The sequence below is a fragment of the Sinocyclocheilus rhinocerous genome, unplaced genomic scaffold (assembly GCF_001515625.1).
Source record: "Sinocyclocheilus rhinocerous isolate Xijiao unplaced genomic scaffold, SAMN03320098_v1.1 scaffold20, whole genome shotgun sequence".
Taxonomy (NCBI): domain Eukaryota; kingdom Metazoa; phylum Chordata; class Actinopteri; order Cypriniformes; family Cyprinidae; genus Sinocyclocheilus; species Sinocyclocheilus rhinocerous.
In genome coordinates, this window is record NW_015640468.1 from 2,987,724 (window position 1) to 3,009,474 (window position 21,751).

Here is a 21,751-nt window from a genome sequence, read left to right on the forward strand (position 1 = left end):
TCTCTCTCTTTCTCTCTCTTTCAGATGGTCTCTCATTTGCAGTGCATGTGCTGTAAAGATGTCAGGTTTCCAACGGGGCCAGAGAGGAGATGAGCATTACTGCAGGCTTAAGTTACAGAGCAGAAAGCTGTGATGAGAAGCAGAGCAGTCTGCAGAGCTCTGCCCGTAACTCACGCACTTCTGCCTCCTTTACAAGGGAACACGCTGTAGCACAATGACAAAGAGTTTGGGAGATGCTAAAAGGGGGAAATTCACTGATCTTTATATCTATGAATCTCTTCTTTTCCCCGCTGAAAGAAACCTCTAAAAAGCTGGTTTGTCCGTCTTAAGATGTATAGGATGGTCTTCCAGCCTGGCCAAACTCATTAGGGTGGTCTGTATTGATGGTTTTAGAGGAGTTTGAGCACTTTGTTTAGCTGTCCAGGCTAGGAAACCAGCTGGTCAGCCTGGTAAATTAGCTAAATACTAGCTTAACCAGGTTACCAGACTAATCGAGCTAGTGTCATTTTTATCAACAGGGAGATAAAAGTGTTTAGCTGGTCGACCTAACCAGGTGAAAGGTGCTCAAACCGTCACTTTAACCAAAAAAAAGACCACCTTAAACTGGTTTAATCTTTCTTTATTTTTTGCTTTCAGACGGGATTTGAATGCTTTTTGATCGAAAATTGTAATCAGCATTATCATGAAGCCTCTGATGATTCTCAAAACTCTCATCATTTTATGTTTATTTGTAAATCAGACTCAGATGGGTCAGATCTTGCATACGGTTCCTCATGCTCATGGCCACTCAATCCCCCTTTTCTTTCATGTTTTGTGAGAGGCAGCACTGTCTCTTTGTACATAGGAGCTGTGGTTCTGCATTGAACATGCTCACTGGATATCTACAGCTGTCCAAACACACACTGTGTACCTGTCTGCCTGATGCCCAAGCTTAGCTGTGTACTCAACCTCCACCGCTCATGGCCCTGCTGTCCTTTTCATCTTTTTTGTGAATTGTTTGAGATTTTTTTTCTTTATCCCCATACTACTGTTCAAAAGTTTGTCATTAAGATTACAAAAATCTATTCATCAAAAAATATCACTGTTTCCACAAAAATATTAAGCAGCAGAACTGTTTTCAACATTGATGATAATAAGAAATGCATCTTAAGCACAAAATCAGCATATTAGAATGATTTCTGAAGGATCATGTGACACTGAAGAGTGGAGTAATGACTGCTGAAAATTCAGCTTTGCCATCACAGGAATAAAGTACATTTTAAAATATATGTGACCCTGGACCACAAAACCAGACTTAAGTTGCACGGGTATATTTGTAGCAATAGCCAAAAATACATTGTATGGGTCAAAATTATATAGATCTTTCTTTTATGCCAAAAATCATTAGGATATTAAGTAAAGATCATGTTCAATGAAGATATTTTGTAAATTTCCTACCGTAAATATATCAATACTTCATTTTTGATTAGTAATATGCATTGCTAAGAACTTCATTTGGACAACTTTAAAGGCGATTTTTTTCAATATTTAGATTTTTTTTTGCACCCTCAGATTCTAGATTTTCAAATAGTTGTATTTCGACCAAATATTGTCCTATCCTAACAAACCATACATCAATGGAAAGCTTATTTATTCTGACAATAATTTCTGACAATATTACTGTTTTTGATCAAATAAATGCAGCCTTCTTTCAAAAAATTACATACCCCAAACTTTGGACAGTAGCATTATCATATACGGTTACTAAATTGGTGTAACTGGTCAGATTTCTTTTTTTCTTTGAGTAGTGCATCATTTGCTCTGTTTCAAAACCTAATGTGCTGCCTAAATAGACAGCATTCAAGGCATGATAAATGTGAAGACTGTTCCACAAGGTAAAAGCAGTATTTTCATATATACTTAAAAGGCAATCCCAGAATACATTTCTATAAGCTTAGAAAAAAATAAAAAATAAACCCAAGATGGCAAACAAGGCTAAATGTTGATTGTAAATAAACTTTAATTTCATTCCACACATGTATTGTGAATGCATTGTGACAAGTTTAGTGAAAGAAAATAAAACCAAGGTAGCAGATGAGATAAAATATCAATTATGAATAAACATGTATTGTATATATTTGATTTGAATTAAAATTGATATTTGTGTAGTTAGGGTTAGGTTAGTATTGTGTTAGCTTAGCAACATGCTAACACTAAACTTTATTAAAATCAACTAGGAGTCATGCTAATTGTACACTTGTTGCCTGTGGAGAGGGTTCCAAATCATTCATGAGGTTCATTGAGTGCCTTAGAAGGCAGCTGCCTATGTAGGCAGCAGGATGGCTGACTAGGCCTTGAATAAGAGATATTGTGTCTCCAGAAATAACCAGCTTGATGGACTTTTCTGCACAAATTTTCTGACAGAAATATGTTAAGACAGCTTGATTTGTGTTAACCCAGCCTGTGAATGTTGCACTTGGCCCTATGTTTCGCTGAGAGGCATTGATGTAAGTGTGTAGACATGTTTGGACACTGATACTCTCCCTCAGCCATGCCTCCCACCTCTGAAAATGACCCCTCAAGTTACTATGTCTTTCAGTTCACTGGAGCAGAAAGCATTTTTGATGATCACGCCTAAAAATAATTTAACCGCTCAACCAGGTAGAAAATGCATCGTATTTTTGAATATATCTCCTCACGTTGTGATACAGCTCAGTTTGTCAGATCAATAAGGATGTTCAACCATGCGTGGAATATTTTCCTGTCAGATGTATAACAGGAGCTGCACAAAACTTGTGTTTCTGTGAACAGAAAGAAAAAATTTCACATGTCACATAACCACTTTCCAAAAGAGTAGGACAGAACCTTGAGGCACTAATTTCATTTAAGTCCTCAAACATCACATGGGTTTTTTGGATCTAAAGCACACTCAAAAACACAGATTGAACATGAAATATGTTGTATAATGAGAGTTACCAGTCAAATTGTGTATGATGACGATGTTGATGGCCGTAAAGCTGCGTTGGGGATTTCTTCAGAGCATAAAGCGATATCGATCCGCATCCTTGTCGCACTGATTGCAGTGATTAGATGTTTTGTGAACCTCATCAGTCGTTTCAATAGTCTTAAATGGCAGATTCATGATTGTGGGAATTCATGTGAGCTCACTTGCACGCCATATAACAATGCTGGTGTTGAATTCTGTGGGATAATAAATCAGTTGTTGCAAAACAAATATGAATAACAATCCCTGCAGCCAGCCAGCCACCTACCAGCGCTAAAAACCTCCCAGCATTCTTAGATGCATAAGACAATGGTGTCATAGACCAAAGAAGAACCTGTCTAGGCAAATCCACTTATCCATCACGGAGAGGTAGATGATCACACAATGTTCTTCGCTGAGATGGTGACTCATACTGTGGCTTACGAGCCATTTGTTAGCCACAAGGCATATCATCAACACCCCACAAGCTTCAAAAACAGTTTGCTTCTAATTTGATATATATTTTAAATGAACAGGGGACAAAGTGAGAGATGAAACATGTCTTGTGAGATCAAGATCCTCAAGAGAAAGAGAGCCCAAAGATTGTTTGATGGAGGAAACCAGCTCTGGGCCAGTAATGAAGGTGCACATTCTCATCTAATGTGTTTTACTTTTACCTGCTGGGAGTTTAATTAAAAAACAAAGAGCCTCAATTTAAAGCCCATTACTATGCTAATTTAGTATAGAGAGGGAGGTGATTAAGCAGCTCTTAGCGTTGACTTGAGCTTGCCCAGGGGAACGTGGTGAAGATACTCTTTATTTGCCTTCATTAGTTCACACTGTAATCTCTCCACGCCGAAGAGAAACGCTGATACTAAGCAGTAATAGAGGCCCATTTCCTCATGGATTATTAAAGAGAAGTTTTACTTTAATGATTATGGTATTTGTCTAATGAAACAGCATTTTTTAGTCTGTGTTTAAAGTTTAAGGACTTGAGTTATGATCAATTGCATTTAATCTCACCCCCCAAAATGGAATAAGTGTTCAGTTATTCTTAAAGAATATTAAAGAGCAATGATTTTATGGCACTCTAAACCAGCAGAAACTTTATCTATGTTGGTCTTTCACAACCAAGTCATAATATTGGCTTGGAGTTGTACTCAGTTTCACATGCTGATTTTTAGTGCTCATATTTACTTACTATATAAATGTATTTTAATTTTATGGTCTTTTAGATTATAAATGGCAAAATGTGCAGTATAACCAGCAGCATGTAAGTACAACCAGCATTTGTATGTCTGGAAAGTGTCACAGCGTGTGTTTCAGTCAGATCCCTAGTTCAGCAGTGAGTGCAAATCATTCTAGTATACTGATGGGTGATGAAAAAAATTGTTTATATCAGAAAAATATCAGTTCTGATTCTAATGACAGGATTATTCAAACTTAGGAAAATGCCTTTAAAGTTAAAATGAAATTAAACTGTAATTTTTAGCTATAAAAGTAAAGTTTTTCAAAACTTTGGATTGACAGAGGCTTGTCTCAAAGTTTTGAAAAAGTGCGCTCAAATTTATAGGATGGATGGATGGATGGATGGGAGGGAGGGAGAGATGTTTGTAATGCCACCTATATGTAGTTTAGTTTATATATTTAATCATATTTTAATTTTGTGGAGCAGGAAGAAAGAAAACATAATTTTCCTGAATGCATTACATGTACTGATTTTTTTTCTTTTTAATAGCAGAATGAGACACAACAACAGTGTATAAACTATTATAGAACATTGCTTTACTTATATACCTCTCAAATGTTCAAAAATACAAAATACAATATCAGAATAATCTTTCCCAAAGAATATGCAGCATTCAGAAATTATATATATGTATATCATCTTCACACAACTTCCACTTCTAATCTATAACTATGAAGCTGCCCTAAATTGCTAAATTGTTTTCTCTCACTTTTCTTTGGATCTCTCTTTCCATGTTGGTATCCAGGATACAAGATCCATGTCACAGATGAAGCCATGTAGCCTGTAACCAGGTAGCTCCCAGACGCGGTGTCTGTCAACTCTCTTTAAACCGACCCCCCCTCACAAACACCTCAGCGTTCGTGCCTTCATGATTGACACGACCAGAACACATCGCAGGCCTGGGGGGCTTGGTTGAAGAAGCCTGGGGGGACTGACTGCCTTCAAAGTGATTGTTTACAGCTGTTAGACAGAGCCTTTGATGGAAATGTGGTGACATAAGAATCCATTCCGAAATCATTACAGGCTTTTTTTTCTCGTTCTCCTGCATGTTCAGTACAGACGAGAGGATAGGTTGGGATGAGAGCATGTGTTGCGAAATGTACGACGATTATCGAGCCGCACACTCCCCCACACCTCTCTCCCTTCTCTAGACTCATCTTTATTCTCATCTGGGTATGTGATCCTTATCAGCGAGCTAGAGGCATTGAGGGAAAGGTCTTTAGTGGTCGGGAAATCATTGGCAACATGTGGTGAAAACTTTAAGATGTTGTCACACTTTAAGTTGCTCATAAGCTGTTCAAAGAGAAAGTACTCTGACGGCAACCGTTCTGAAAGGAATTGGAAGGTGAGGGCCTAGACTTTTTTAATCACAGAAATATCTTCCTCCGATGAGCCATCAAACGCTCTGTCCGTGCAAAACGCAGACACCCTGCAGGGAAAATATCATGTCAGAAAACAGGGAACGTGGAGGAATTTGGGCGCTTTTGCCTGTAATGTACAGGAGAAGGAAGGTGAGGGCCTAGACTTTTTTTATCACAGAAATATCTTCCTCTGATGAGCCATCAAAACGCAGACACCCTGCAGGGAAAATATCATGTCAGAAAACAGGGAACGTGGAGGAATTTGGGCGCTTTTGCCTGTAATGTACAGGAGAATGAGGTCGGGACATAACGCATGCCACATTCAAACCGTTATTTAACATGCTTTTTTTTTTTTACATAATTGTGAAAATTTATTAAATGTCATCTGGTGATAGAGTACCTGATGTTCTAAGATTCCAGTGGTGGAAATTTTTTCTGGCCAAACATGCCATCTTGATGTGTGAAAACCTATTCAACTAGTGATTACACTGGACTCTTGAGAGTCTGGAAGCAGATAATGATCTTTTCTGAAGTTATCTGTGTGGATTATCTCTGATTTGACTCGTGGGGTCTGGTTCTGAGAGGGTCTGAATCAATACTGGCACTGCACTGCCTGAATTGTGTCTGTTGATCTAAATGTGAGAGTCTTATCTGCTAATCTGTGTTTTACTTCTGCTGCCAGTTTGTGAAAGGCTTTCTCTGCCCATCCGAAAAGTTAGCCGTCGCCTTCCTGCAGAGGTGTGGTTGCTATAGCAGGGGCGTCATGCGTGGCTATTCCATCAGAGGTCCCACTGAGAATAGGGAACGGGTCAGGGGGGCTGACGACAGCCAAAAAGTCCGGATTAGATGCCGGGACAAAGCCAGGACAGGAAGATTCCAGAAGGAACAAATGGGAATTACAGCAGCAAAAATAATGCAAAGTGACAGAGAGGGGAAATAGAAAAATAATGGCTTACAAGATTAGAACGGGTGGGGAAAAAGGAGGTGAGAAGAAAAGAGGCGGATGAAAGGGAATGTTTTCATTTGGATGAGAAGGATACTAAGAGCAGGGCGGCGTCGAGGTGAGCGGGCGAAACTAGAAAGTGTTACCACCGCTCAATAGGGTTCATTTCCTGTGCTTTCCGGCCTTTTTTGCCCTGGAGTCTTTGACAAGGATTCACATTGTTGAATGAACATTTGATTCAGACTGAGTCATGACAGATTCATTATTCTGTTTGACTTGTTTGACTGATCCGGCATGTAACTGGTTAATCTAGTCAAAATACTGTGTCAGCCATCTTTTAATGTGAAAGTTGTGAGTGTTTGGATGTGTTTAGACAGCAAAAACCCCATAAATATGAAAAATCATCTTGTTATTGTTACCAACTCATCTTCTTTACAGATGTTTTACAGGATCATATCACAGCGCTGTGGTCTTCATGCCAAAAATTACAGCCATGCTAATCTTCAATGCTTGCTCAATACTTGATTTGTGGGGGAAAAATAATTCTATTTTCACGTGATTAATGAAATCTGTATGGACGAAATTACTTGAACAATTGGGAGTAACCACAACAGATCAGGCTGTGTTTAAACACAAAATGATAAAGGTGTGTTCCATAGAAATATTCCTTCGCTCAGAATGGAGAAAGGAGCCAGGTAGACGGATAACCCACGGACACAAGAGAATTGTTGGCATGCCAACAGTTTAGTTAGGATTAATAGTTTTCCACTGGCAAATAAAACATTTCTAATCTTCTTATTGTCCCACAATAAATAAAAGATTATGAGCTTATGTACAGCCTGCTAATGCCAGTATCCATATTGTTATTCTCCCAAAAAAAAAGGGGGGTTTTGATCCCAAAGATCCCAAAATATGATGACCCCCTTGTGAAGGAGTTAAAATAAAAATCCCATTTATTATTCCCATAAATAGTAAGCATAACATTATTAAGAGAACATGATGTTAAATCTTAAATAATTGATAAGACAAATTAAATAACTATGTATTGTCAAGTAACTATAAAAGTATTACTAACTCAAGTTAATAATTACATAATATAAATATATAGTATAAAAATAAAAATAAAATCTTGATTTGACTTGATTTTTATTTGGGTTTTTTACATGTATTTTAAGTTTTGGAATACCAGTTTGAAAATTTTAATATAAATATAAGCTAAATATAAAATAGAAACTCATTTAAATAAAGTAAAATACAGTTTAACAGAAACTGTAATGAATAAAATGGTATATAATGTAGTACATAAAACCTACAGTATCTACCAATGAGTATTTGCCAGTTATTTTCCAACATAAGTAATGATGCTGCTCCATAAATGACAAGGCAGTTCCACTGGATGCCACGTAGGTTTATTCTCATGACATCTCAAAGAACGCCCATAGAAACTCTGACATGCAAAACAACAGTAGCGACCAAAAATACCCAGCTACACTCTTAAAAATAAAGGTGCTTCTCCGACAAACAGCGATGCAGCTGGTCGTGTGTCCAGCAGGCTGTCATTATCAGTCCCCCATCACCATCTCACAATGAAATTACCATCACAAAACCCACCATATTTACACATATTCATCTGAACTCATATTAACACATATTCATCACTGTCAACCAACCCTGTCCACCATCAACAGAATATGATGATGGGCATTCTCCCTGACTCTCCCACCCGATGAACAATGCCACAGATGAAATGCAGAGATACGCACAAGCGCCGGGCAGCTGTCCTACCAGCCAGAGCAAACAAAAGAACCAAGGCTAATAAATCAGCTTTTATGGGCTGGACACTGTCATACACCCGCTTCCTGTAGAGGTGGGCTCCCGCTGAACCTCACAAGATGAGAGCGAGAGGGTAATATCTCTGCCTGTAATGAAACCAAAAGGATTTTATCGACACCGTTAGGAGGAAATGAAGGCTGCGGGGGTGGCTGCGGTCTGTTTGTAAACAGACATGTATTGTGGCATAGCATATGATTTTAGAGTTTATCTGACAGGAGATCAGTTCACCAGCAACATTGTGTAGATTTGCATTAAATTTGAGTGAAAAAATGTTACTTTTTTTTTTCTATTTTAATATTTTATGCCTTTTTTTCTCTGATCAATATGTTGTTGTATAGTTACAAAAATGTAGAAATCGCTATTTTCCTTTTGATTTCACGAGCAGCATTAACCAATCTCTCACGAAACAAAATGCAAACAGATTTTAAGCCATCTCTTCTCTAAGAAATAACTTCCCGTTTCAGTAGCATTGTGTGAGTGGCGGTGGAGCCTGTCTAATCACTGCAGTGAGTGGGGTAAAGCCAGTGGAGCTGAGGGCCCACGCCACTGATTGAGGTTTGCTGGTGCGTTGGGTCGAGAGGTGATCCCGTATTTCCTCCCATTGGGTTCTGCTGAAGCGTTGAGGAATTATCCAGGCTGCATTAACAGATGAGCCAGTGTCAAAGCAGATCGCTCAGGGGCTCAACCTCATGCCCCCTGCCCCCTTAATCACCATATATATATATATTTCAAATTACCCGTTGAGCCTTCTTTTCATCAAAGAATCCTGAAAAAGAAAAAAATGTATAATGGTTTCCACAGAAATATGCAGCAGCACAACTGTTTTTTTTTTTAATAAGAAATGTTTTTTAAACAGCAAATCAGCATATTAGAATGATTTCTAAAGGGTCATGTCACACTGATGACTGGAGTAATGGCTGCTGAAAACTCAGCTTTGCCATCATAGGAATAAATTACATTTTAAAATATATTAAAATCGAAAACAGCTATCTTAAATTGTAACTGTTTTAGAGTTTTTCTGTTTTTACTATATTTTTGATCACATAAATGCAGCCTTTATGAGCATAAGAGACTTCTTTCAAAATCAAGAAATAACTTCCCGTTTCAGTAGCATTGTGTGAGTGGCGGTGGAGCCTGTCTAATCACTGCAGTGAGTGGGGTAAAGCCAGTGGAGCTGAGGGCCCACGCCACTGATTGAGGTTTGCTGGTGCGTTGGGTCGAGAGGTGATCCCGTATTTCCTCCCATTGGGTTCTGCTGAAGCGTTGAGGAATTATCCAGGCTGCATTAACAGATGAGCCAGTGTCAAAGCAGATCGCTCAGGGGCTCAACCTCATGCCCCCTGCCCCCTTAATCACCAAACTATGATGGACAAGCACATGTAAAGACATTCACTGTGATGCCTACTGATGCTTTACTCTTACTATATTTTTAAATCTCTTTAAAGGGGTAGTTCAAAAACATAATTAAGAATTATGACTTTTATTTGGCAAAGACACATTAAATAAATAAAAAATGACAGTAAAAATGGTTATAATATTACAAATATTTGAAATATTATATATATATATATATATATATATATTTCAAATTACCCGTTGAGCCTTCTTTTCATCAAAGAATCCTGAAAAAGAAAAAAATGTATAATGGTTTCCACAGAAATATGCAGCAGCACAACTGTTTTTTTTTTTAATAAGAAATGTTTTTTAAACAGCAAATCAGCATATTAGAATGATTTCTAAAGGGTCATGTCACACTGATGACTGGAGTAATGGCTGCTGAAAACTCAGCTTTGCCATCATAGGAATAAATTACATTTTAAAATATATTAAAATCGAAAACAGCTATCTTAAATTGTAACTGTTTTAGAATTTTTCTGTTTTTACTATATTTTTGATCACATAAATGCAGCCTTTATGAGCATAAGAGGCTTCTTTTTTCAAAACCATTAAAAAAATCTTACTGACCCCAAACTTTTGAACAGTAGTGTAGGTTTAGATCTAAATTTTGACCTCGTTTGTGTCTTTCTAGACAGATTTTTCAAGCATTTACACATTTCTCTCTTTCTCTTTGTGACTTTCTCAGGTTATTTGCGACCAAATGCAGCGGGTGCCTGGAGAAAATTGCCCCCACGGAGTTTGTGATGCGGGCGCTCAAGTGCGTGTACCACCTCAACTGTTTCTGCTGCTGTGTGTGCGACCGACAGCTTAGGAAAGGGGATGAATTTGTACTGAAGGACGGGCAGCTGCTGTGCAAGAATGACTATGAAAGGCAGAAAGACCTGCTCGGCTCTGTCAGCCCCGATGACTCGGATTCAGGTATGAATACAGGCTAATCTACACACCACAGACCATGATGCCAGTGTATTCATGAACATATTATTAGGGGAGACATCAGAAGACTTTCTTTGCTCTACAAAACACAGAAGACGATATTGAACAACTTTTTTGTTCATACAATGAATGCCAAAACAACACTGACTTTCATTGTATGGACAGAAAACACTAAGACCGTTCTGTTTTACAGGAGTCAAAAGAAAGGGAAGAATATGCACAGAAGTGTAGAATATGGCCCCTTTAATCAACAGTCAGCAGAGGAAGAGCAGTTCTGACAAAGAGAAGCCACACTGTGCTGTCTGATGTGGCCAAGTTAAGTTGCTGGAAAGAAGAAGAGCTTGAATGTGTGTGAGTGAAAAGAGGGATTTCAGGCCCTGCTCACCAGCAGCCTCTCACTGCTTATCAGGACTCCTTTTCCCTCACTTCACCGTAATGAGGCATCTCACTTCTACCAATCCCCATGTGGATTGCATTTAAACACGCACACATGCACACAGCCCACTCTCTCAAACACTGAGAAGTTTGTCAGATGCTTCAGCAAGACTGCGTCAACTTTCTGTGATGTTTGTCTCTTTTCTATTCTTCGTTTATAAGTTTTGCGTTTCTAAGTTGACCTGAAGTGGAGTGTAATGGCAAGGAATTTGTTTAGTTTGCAGCACACCACTCTACTGGCAGAAAAAGAGATCAGAAACAGATGAGAGAGAGGACCGAATCAGCCCATCATGTTTGTGTCTCCCGCTTAAAAAGGCCAAACCATTCGCAGGCCTAATCGCCAGAGACGTTCACTGCTGATGCCACAAAAGCCATAGTGCCAAATTGCAGAAGCCCTTAATCTCGAAAAACAGTCACGCTGGGAACATGCCCATTTGGGTTTTTAACTTTTGAACCAGGCCACGTTATGGAGTTTGGCACCTTTTTTTTAATTACTATTATTATTCTATTAAACACAAGCTGATGTGGCTTATTGGATGAAACCTCCACCCACTGAACAATAAAGCTAATCCCCCGTTTGACTATAATAATTACAGTAGGAAAGCCAGGAGCCATTTTGTGAATATGGCACATTAGCTGGACCTACTGAGAGAGATTATCACGACACAGGGCAGGCTTGATTAACCCGCCCGAGGATCACCTTAGACTAATTGAGACACTTTGATTAGTTCATATGAACAGGCAGTGTAAATTGTGTGATATGAGGTGAGATATTGAACTTTATGGATTGGCGAGCTTAAATTCTGCTCACGTAGTTTGATTTGTACAGGCTTTTTTTGCCCAAGTGTTCTTTTTGCAAGCATGTTCACTTCTTGACTTTGTGGTTTTGCTATCTTTTTCACTTCCCCTGGATAATAGACCTCATTTCCCATATGTAGTCCACGTTCATTCCTTCCCCAAAACATTGCATTCGCTGTGTGTTGGATTCTTATCAAAGATTTATGTAGTGTAAAACAGCCAAAGCCTTGCGCTATTAATTTTAAATGACACAATGTCCAGTCCAATGACAAATTCACATACTTCACAGTCAGAGTTGCCGTTTTGCAGTGGATGTGGCCCACTCGTGCACTAATAAATTGATAACAAAAGTATTAAAACCACATGTGTCTCCTTTCATTGTGGATGCACTGTGACTGAATCTCCTAAAATTTATCATTAGGTTGTCTAAAAAGTTGCAGAGTTTTAAAAGTAAGTACTGATTCCTGTGACTGATGGATTTTTTTCCAGAGAAAAGTGAAGATGAGGAGTTGGATATCAAGAAGGAGAAGGGCTCAGGAGGCACTGGGAAGAGAGATGATGGGAAAGACCCAAGAAGACCCAAGCGACCACGTACCATCCTTACCACACAACAGAGACGTGAGTTCAAAGCATCCTTCGAGGTTTCTTCCAAACCGCACTGTGACTGAATCTCCTAAAATTGAAAAGAACAAAAACATCTATTTATCATTAGGTTGTCTAAAAAGTTGCAGAGTTTTAAAAGTAAGTACTGATTCCTGTGACTGATGGATTTTTTTCCAGAGAAAAGTGAAGATGAGGAGTTGGATATCAAGAAGGAGAAGGGCTCAGGAGGCACTGGGAAGAGAGATGATGGGAAAGACCCAAGAAGACCCAAGCGACCACGTACCATCCTTACCACACAACAGAGACGTGAGTTCAAAGCATCCTTCGAGGTTTCTTCCAAACCCTGCCGGAAGGTGAGTTCCTCTAGATATCAGTTTCCTCAATCTCTTGAGCACCATCTTTCTATAGAAGTAATTTGCGACTAGTAGTTTAAAATATGAAATAGTGGCACATTGTGGGATATAAATTTGCAGTTGTGATATCATAATCATCTAGAAATAACGTTTCAATAAGATATGAAGTTAATGACGCAATTGTGAGATATGAAGTTGCGATTGGAATTTTTAGTCGAGTTGTGATATATAGTCACACTGTAATACATAGTCACATTGTGACATATAAAGTCACAATTACAAGAAATAAAGTTGCAATTGTGAGAAATAGTCAAAATTAGAAGAAATAAAATCACAGTTGTGGGATATGAAGTCACAGGTATGAAATATCAAGTCGCAATTACGTTAAATAATATGAGAAAACGTCACAATTACAAGATATGCAGTTGCAATTGCAAGATAAAAAGTCACAATGTAACAGAGATAGTCACAATTACATGGAATAAAGCCTGTTACTAGTTGCAATTAGCATCGCAATTGTGAAATAATATGAAGTTGCAATTAAGATTTGAAGTCACAATTTTAATATATAATTACTGTAACATTGTGAGATGAAAATATTATTGCAATTGTGAGAAATGGTCACAATTGTGAGAAATAGTTGCAATTATGTTAAAGTTTTGAGATATGAAGTTGCAATTATGTTAAAGTTTTGAGATATGAAGTTGCAACTGTGAGATGTAAAGTCACATTGCAATAAATAGTCAGATTAACAAGGAAAAGTAGCAATTGTGATATATGAGGTTGCAATTGTGAGGTCAAACTGCACTTACGAGAAAGTTTTGAGATAATCGATTAAGTTCTAAGAAATATATTTTGAGATAAAGTCACAATAATGAGAAAAAAAATCTGTTATTTTTTAAACACTCTAAGATGGAAATGGGATTCCATATATTACACAGACTCTTCACTAAAGAAACAAATAATTTTTGTTGTATAATCTAGGTAAGAGAGACGCTGGCTGCAGAGACAGGCTTGAGTGTTCGCGTCGTTCAAGTGTGGTTCCAGAACCAAAGAGCTAAGGTGAGTCCAGACCCTGTACACTACCTTATTAATCATCCAGTATTACCCGCACAAACCTGATAATGTACATCCAAGGACCAGATAACACAACAATTTTCAAGTAATCCTCCAGCAATGCACTAAACTCCTCGCAGCCGCTGCCAAAAGGGAAAAAGCAAGCGAGGCTCGAGACAGAATCTTCAAGCAATCTGCCTGAAGCTTAACCTCTCGACGCATTCCACAAAAAACTCCCCAAGAGTTCGAGAGAGATGTATTCACATCCATCCTGCTCTTACGTTAGTGTCTGAAAGCCACCTCAGAGCCCTGATTTTATCTTCAAAAGGCTGTGGATAATATAATGCAGCCAGATCAAGCTTGGCGTAGTTCAAGCAGAGGTGAACAACAAGGAGCATCTCTCTTTAGATAGGCGAGAGTTGGTCTGGGGAGTCGCAAAGTTTTCTGATTGTGCTTTTATCGTTATTTTTTTCAGATAAAAAAGTTGGCGCGGAGACAGCAGCAGCAACAGGAGCAGCAGAACTCCCAAAGGCTGGGCCAAGGTAAAAATGTCCTGACATGAACCTGAAGGCAACCACATCAGTCCGAAATATGACTTTAAGACGGAAATCAACATGAATAAATAGCATCTATCTTCAATCTGTTGGTGTTTTTTGCGTTTTCAGAATTCTGTGGAATTGAGTTTTACTTATTAAAATGTTTTAAATGCAGCTGAGAATACTACAGTCAGATTAGCCAAAACATTTACTACTTGTAGAATGACGAACTTCTATTTTGTGTAAATCGTACAAGGTTTTCTGCAGATTTCTGCAGGCGGAGATTCCGTGTGGGCCTTCTTATAGGCAGTTTTGCTTCATAACTTAGACCTTGTGGTCAAAGTTACATTTTTAAAAGAATATCTAAGGGTAGAAAGTGAGGTATCCCAACCGACCTCCTTGCACATCACCCCTTGTGGTGTGAGTCGTGTCCACCCTCTCAAAAACAGGGCGAGCGACACGGGCGATGACCCCTGGTTGCTGTAGATTAGGTCGAAGAACGCGTGTAGCTTTTGTGTGAGGGAGGAAATGTGGAGATGGATGAATTCATTTACAACATAAGCTCATTGAAGTTGCCTCCACTTTGACCGATCCACCCACCCCGTTCCCTCCTTTGCTGGAAGCGACCCAGCATCACGGTTTCAGTAAAGCGGTTGTCTCAAGTTGCCATTCAGCCGGGCGCAAAGGATGAGCCATTGTATGTCTGTGATCTTCACACTCATGGAGTTCACGGCCTTCACATTTATAAGACAATCTGTTTCTGGTCATGCTTGGCGACATTCCATGTATTAATACCGTTTTTTAGGCTAATTTTTCATTTGAGAGTGTTAAAGAGCTAATCCGTCAAGTGGCGTCTTTTTTCAACAGTTAATATGTTGCTGAGACGATCCAACTGAGCTTCTGTAACAGATGAGTTTGGATGAGACTGTCTGGAAAATAGAAACGTGTAGAATATTATTCCAAGCTCTATGGAGGAGGACAAATGTTTCCTCTACAGCTCAAGAGTCTTAATTCCTGTACAAATATTTGTTGTAAGGCAGTGGAGTCCATTCCTCAATCAGTCATATTTATTTCTTCACTCTCTGCGTTTGTCTTTAGAGACTGTGGAAATAACCATAAAGCAGTTTAAATACAGAGAACACATTTTGTGTTGGATAAAAGTACTTGTACTTAAGGGTAAATTTTAAAAATCAAAACAGTTAATTCCTACTATGTTGTATGTATATGGCTAATGACATTGCTTAATACAGAGCTGAAATTTAATGTTAGCTCATAGTCTATTTACATTTTAAATCCTTAAAGCAATATATAAAAGTATTTTTTTGTTGTTGAACTTCCTAGAGCTGCATTTTAATAATCAAGCATGTTAATTCTACTGAATATATGTATATTGCTTAATATATTTAAGACCTGTTAGCAGATTTTATTTGCATTTTAAATCCTTCAAGAGACATATAAACACATTTTTTGTTGTTGTTTGAGATAATAGCTAGTCTTCCTATCTTTATTTTGTGGAAAACTGAGGGTTTATACTGACATTTTATTGCTGAACAGACCCCCTTGTGCCCGCTCTCCTGCAGAGCCATAATCCAAGCGATCATTGAATCATCTTCAGCGATAAAGGACAAGCAATAATATTTTTATTTTATAGACCGATGTTGGACTATTCTCACGATGCATTCATTTATGGAGCTTTGACTCTGCTGTGTAGAGCAAAAAGATCACTGTCGAACAAAACAGAAGTGTAAAGTCATCACATTGACACTAGTTTCTCTCTGTTTGCTTCAGCACTTTTGTGGCCTTTGGCTGTGTCACATTTAATGGGATAATTCAAATCAGATAGTGATCCATCTTTGGTCATGAACCTTACCCCTCATGAACCAATAGAAATGTTTTCTCAGAGAAATGAAAGAAAACGATAGGGTGATGGAGACGCACGCTCGAGAGAGACAGCTAGGTGTAGATGAACTATTCTGGTGGTCTGAGATATTGAGAAGTCTTGTAAAGTCAGACTCCCCTTTGGGAAATACCTTAGCGGTCTTGAGTAGTCCGTGATGTCATGAATCATGAAATTGGGCTGGAATATGTCATCCAATGGAGCCCCATGGTTAATACATAGTTATATTTGTTATCGTAAATCCTATCTGTCTTGGTTATAAGTGTCAGCTGTCCAATAGTTTCAGCTGTGGGGCCAGTGATTGGTGTGAAAACATTCTAGAAAAGGCTTTGCTGCGTCATGTTGTTTTAAAAGTTGTAATGCTACCTTACAACTTTATATATTTGGGTCAGTGGCAGAAAGAAAAGAAAAAACAAACTTTTATGTTGAAAAAAAGAAGAAGCTCATAGACATACTTTATGGATGGTCATGAAAACCTTTATGCCATTTTCACTAAAAGTGTCACTAAAATTTTAAAATGTTAATGTTTTTAAAGGGGAAAATTGTGTTATAAATATCCTAAATTACTATATTTATATTACCTTTTTTGAAAGTTGCACACTTGACATTTTATAGTCTGAAGTTGCCTTGTCTTGTTATAAAAAGGTCAAACTATTTGCTATTTTAAAGGACCTATTCGTATTCTCTATTATATCATTTCCTGTTTCATTCATTCATTCATTCATTCATTCCTGCATGTTGATTGGACCAAAAGTTTTTAAAGATATTTTTAAGCTATGAAGCAATTTGTGTATGTGTATATATATATACACTCTAACAAATGCTGGGTTGTTTCAACCCAATTTTGGGTCAAATATGGACTAACCCAACTGTTGGGTTAAATTAATAATCAAGCATGTTAATTCTACTGAATATATGTATATTGCTTAATATATTTAAGACCTGTTAGCAGATTTTATTTGCATTTTAAATCCTTCAAGAGACATATAAACACATTTTTTGTTGTTGTTTGAGATAATAGCTAGTCTTCCTATCTTTATTTTGTGGAAAACTGAGGGTTTATACTGACATTTTATTGCTGAACAGACCCCCTTGTGCCCGCTCTCCTGCAGAGCCATAATCCAAGCGATCATTGAATCATCTTCAGCGATAAAGGACAAGCAATAATATTTTTATTTTATAGACCGATGTTGGACTATTCTCACGATGCATTCATTTATGGAGCTTTGACTCTGCTGTGTAGAGCAAAAAGATCACTGTCGAACAAAACAGAAGTGTAAAGTCATCACATTGACACTAGTTTCTCTCTGTTTGCTTCAGCACTTTTGTGGCCTTTGGCTGTGTCACATTTAATGGGATAATTCAAATCAGATAGTGATCCATCTTTGGTCATGAACCTTACCCCTCATGAACCAATAGAAATGTTTTCTCAGAGAAATGAAAGAAAACGATAGGGTGATGGAGACGCACGCTCGAGAGAGACAGCTAGGTGTAGATGAACTATTCTGGTGGTCTGAGATATTGAGAAGTCTTGTAAAGTCAGACTCCCCTTTGGGAAATACCTTAGCGGTCTTGAGTAGTCCGTGATGTCATGAATCATGAAATTGGGCTGGAATATGTCATCCAATGGAGCCCCATGGTTAATACATAGTTATATTTGTTATCGTAAATCCTATCTGTCTTGGTTATAAGTGTCAGCTGTCCAATAGTTTCAGCTGTGGGGCCAGTGATTGGTGTGAAAACATTCTAGAAAAGGCTTTGCTGCGTCATGTTGTTTTAAAAGTTGTAATGCTACCTTACAACTTTATATATTTGGGTCAGTGGCAGAAAGAAAAGAAAAAACAAACTTTTATGTTGAAAAAAAGAAGAAGCTCATAGACATACTTTATGGATGGTCATGAAAACCTTTATGCCATTTTCACTAAAAGTGTCACTAAAATTTTAAAATGTTAATGTTTTTAAAGGGGAAAATTGTGTTATAAATATCCTAAATTACTATATTTATATTACCTTTTTTGAAAGTTGCACACTTGACATTTTATAGTCTGAAGTTGCCTTGTCTTGTTATAAAAAGGTCAAACTATTTGCTATTTTAAAGGACCTATTCGTATTCTCTATTATATCATTTCCTGTTTCATTCATTCATTCATTCATTCATTCCTGCATGTTGATTGGACCAAAAGTTTTTAAAGATATTTTTAAGCTATGAAGCAATTTGTGTATGTGTATATATATATACACTCTAACAAATGCTGGGTTGTTTCAACCCAATTTTGGGTCAAATATGGACTAACCCAACTGTTGGGTTAAAAAGTTAATTTAAAAATGTAACCAAAATTTAACCCAACAGTTGGGTTAGTCCATATTTGACCCAAAACTGGGTTGAAACAACCCAGCATTTTTAGAGTGTATATATATGTTTTAATAAATACATTTTTAAATAAGCATTGTTATAACCTTTTTTATTTAAATGTATTGTTATTGATTTTTTATAGCTTTTTATTTTTCATTTTTATTTATTTATTTGTGTTTATTTTTTTAATTTGAGTTTTTTTTATGATAGTCAGTTACTTGAAGAATCATGGATTATGGGTTAGCAAAGTATCAGTGTGGTGAAACTCAACATCAGATGTCTTTGCATCAGAGCAGAAGATGTAATGGAAACTTGTGGAAGCCTGTAGAAATGAATTGCAGACATCTTTCTTGCGAGAGCTCACCACTCAAAAGCAGAGGGCTGAGATGGTGGGCTCCAGACTGGAAGCCACAAGAGTCATTCCTAGCCCTCGGCATTGAGTATGACTCATAGAGTACTGCCCTATAGGGCTGGTGTCACAGCGTCTTCTCCCGCTACAGATCAAGAGTGTTTCTTGTTTGTTGGTTTTCGTGAAATTCAACTTGATTTCGAGCGCAGATACCAGACCCAGCCTTGATTTTTGGAGAAACCCAATCCACTAGAAAGAACAATTCTTACTAAACGAAGCATTAATGTTTTGCATTATGTACAGTTGTTAAAGTAACTACGCTCTCCAGTTCACAGAGATGATGTCAGTCATCCCTACCGTGAGAATATCTCAAAGGCTGATCAACATCTACTTTTTTTCCCCCCATTCCAGAGGTGATGTCCAATCGGATGGAGGGAATGATGAACTCCTACACACCATTGGCTCCAGCCCAGCAACAGATGGTTGCTATGGAGAATGGTTACAGCACCGATCCCTTCCAGCAGGGCCTCACCCCTCCTCAAATGCCCGGTGACCACATGAACCCATATGGTGAGCATCAACCCATGAGCTCTGTCATGTTTGCTCCCTGAAGCTGGGGCATGTGTTTGGACCACAAGGTTCACAGAATGCAACCATACCACCCTTCTTTCCTCATGAGATTACACAAACGCACCACTTTATTTTGAAGTTTTCCTTCCAAATGAATTCAGTGTGTTTCAAAACCATACTCGCCCCATCCACTGTTCCCAGAGCTACCCATTTGGTTTATTTGCCCGGGTCTCATACGGATTAATGGTGTAGTCTGTTATGCTGTGTGACACTATCTATTGGATTTTTGTTAAAGAGCCGAACGATGATCTGTGGTGCGCCATGTAAAACAACAATGGTTAACCATGATAACTGACGCACAAAGAACCATGGGAAAGCATCCATGGGTCTGCTAGCAAAACAACACACTGAGCAAAACCATTGAGTGCTTGCCATATTCGTCAAATTTTGGTATAAAGTTTGGGTAAGAAGCGAACTATAATTCCTCAGAGTGACGTTGTTTCTGCACAACTCCAGTTGTTCTCAATATTATTGACATTAACTTCAAGCATTAGCCACATAAATCTGGAGACATCGGTCACAGGCAGCCTAAGAACAGGTCCCAAGTGTCTTGTCATTCATTCTCCTGAATGGCAAGGCCCAAATCCCCGGTCTCATCACACTCCAGCTTGGATTTTATGGGAGAACAGCAGGGACAGACAACATTGCCAGCTCATTAAAAAACCATAGCCCATCAACCTGTCACTGTCTTGCGGAATGGTGTCATTAAGTACTAAAAAATCACAATTTATTTTAATACAGAAATTAAAAACATGATCATCACAAAAGAGGTGTATTTAGGTCACTGTATACATGAGTGTTACTTTTAATGTATTTTTGAATAAATCAATAGATTCAGACAAAAAAGAGCATCATATTGACCATCTCTTTTCTCTTACCACAGGAAATGACTCGATATTCCACGACATTGACAGTGACACTTCATTGACCAGCCTTAGTGACTGCTTCATGGCCTCGTCCGAGGCGGGCTCAATGCAAGCGAGAGTCGGGAACCCCATCGACCGACTCTATTCCATGCAGAGCTCCTACTTTGCTTCATGAAAACCTAAACAGACAAGGAAAGGCAAAAGTGGGTCACTTCGCTGCAGCTCACTAGTCAGATGCCGCCTATCAAGGAAATACAGCAGAATCGTCAACAAAGCTCAAAGACGAAACATCTTAGATAGACAAACAGGAAAGACAAGTGAACTTGAAGACTTACGTCCTTATTTCTCTGCAGTGAAGCGCCAGCTCTGGATGCCCAGGCGCCTGAGGCTGAGATTTTTTTCTAGTTACTTGTAGATTGTTTGTACATGACTTTCTCAGAAGTAGCATTTCATCTTATCCTCATCGACTTGTGGAAAAAAGAGTATTGATGTACAGTTTGACGTCACTGAAGCATCAAGCCTTGACTTATGATTTCCTGCCGGGAGAGGTGGAAGATCAAGTCACAAAGCTCATAATGCATGAATCCATATCTTTGTGATTGTTACATAAAAAAAATGAAAAACATTTGGAAAAAAAAAATTGTAAAAAAAAAAAAATCTTGTGTTGTTCAGATGCTAAAAATGTGATGTTCAGACTCATAATTTCCTCTTTTTCATTATGTTCAGCATTGCATTTTTATCACTTTGATAGGTTAGCCCTCTGAAAGACGACGTAGAAAAGCATAGAGGGGGAGATATGTATAGTTTATCTGCAGTTGTATGTTAGTGCGTGCGTGCCCATCAACCTGTCACTGTCTTGCGGAATGGTGTCATTAAGTACTGGAAAGCGTATTACAGCTAACTGTGCCCACAAGGAAAATGATAGAGCGGGAAGATTAGCTCAGAAGTAAACATTTGCTATTAGCTCGGTTGTTAGTGAGAAACCATTTAGTTTAACAATATCCGATTGCATGGAATGTGGGATCCCATACAAATACATAATTGAACAGTCATTAATTTTATGTTGTTTTTGTGAAGATTGATAGATTCATATAAGGGTCTGTGACTCTTAATCACTATTTCTGTTTTTGTCTTGAAAAGTATTATGTCAAAAAAAACATATATATATATAACAAATGAATGCACAAATATCATTG

General features: G+C 38.1%; 1 protein-coding gene across 2 annotated transcripts in view; it reads left to right on the forward strand.

The window, feature by feature from the left end:
- Positions 1–21,212, forward strand: part of LOC107753135 (LIM/homeobox protein LMX-1.2-like) — a 63,043-nt gene extending 41,831 nt beyond the window's left edge. Inside the window, exons 4-10 of one of the 2 annotated variants that reach the window (XM_016569259.1) lie at positions 10,432–10,664; positions 12,402–12,553; positions 12,845–12,868; positions 13,853–13,930; positions 14,400–14,466; positions 19,471–19,629; positions 20,573–21,212. In XM_016569259.1, coding sequence (XP_016424745.1) covers positions 10,432–10,664; positions 12,402–12,553; positions 12,845–12,868; positions 13,853–13,930; positions 14,400–14,466; positions 19,471–19,629; positions 20,573–20,730 — 871 coding nt within the window. In that variant the 3' untranslated portion in view covers positions 20,731–21,212. Of the gene's footprint in view, positions 1–10,431; positions 10,665–12,401; positions 12,554–12,692; positions 12,869–13,852; positions 13,931–14,399; positions 14,467–19,470; positions 19,630–20,572 lie in introns of both variants that reach the window. The other variant, XM_016569260.1, reaches the window with a different exon arrangement.
- The last annotated feature ends 539 nt before the right edge of the window (positions 21,213–21,751 follow it).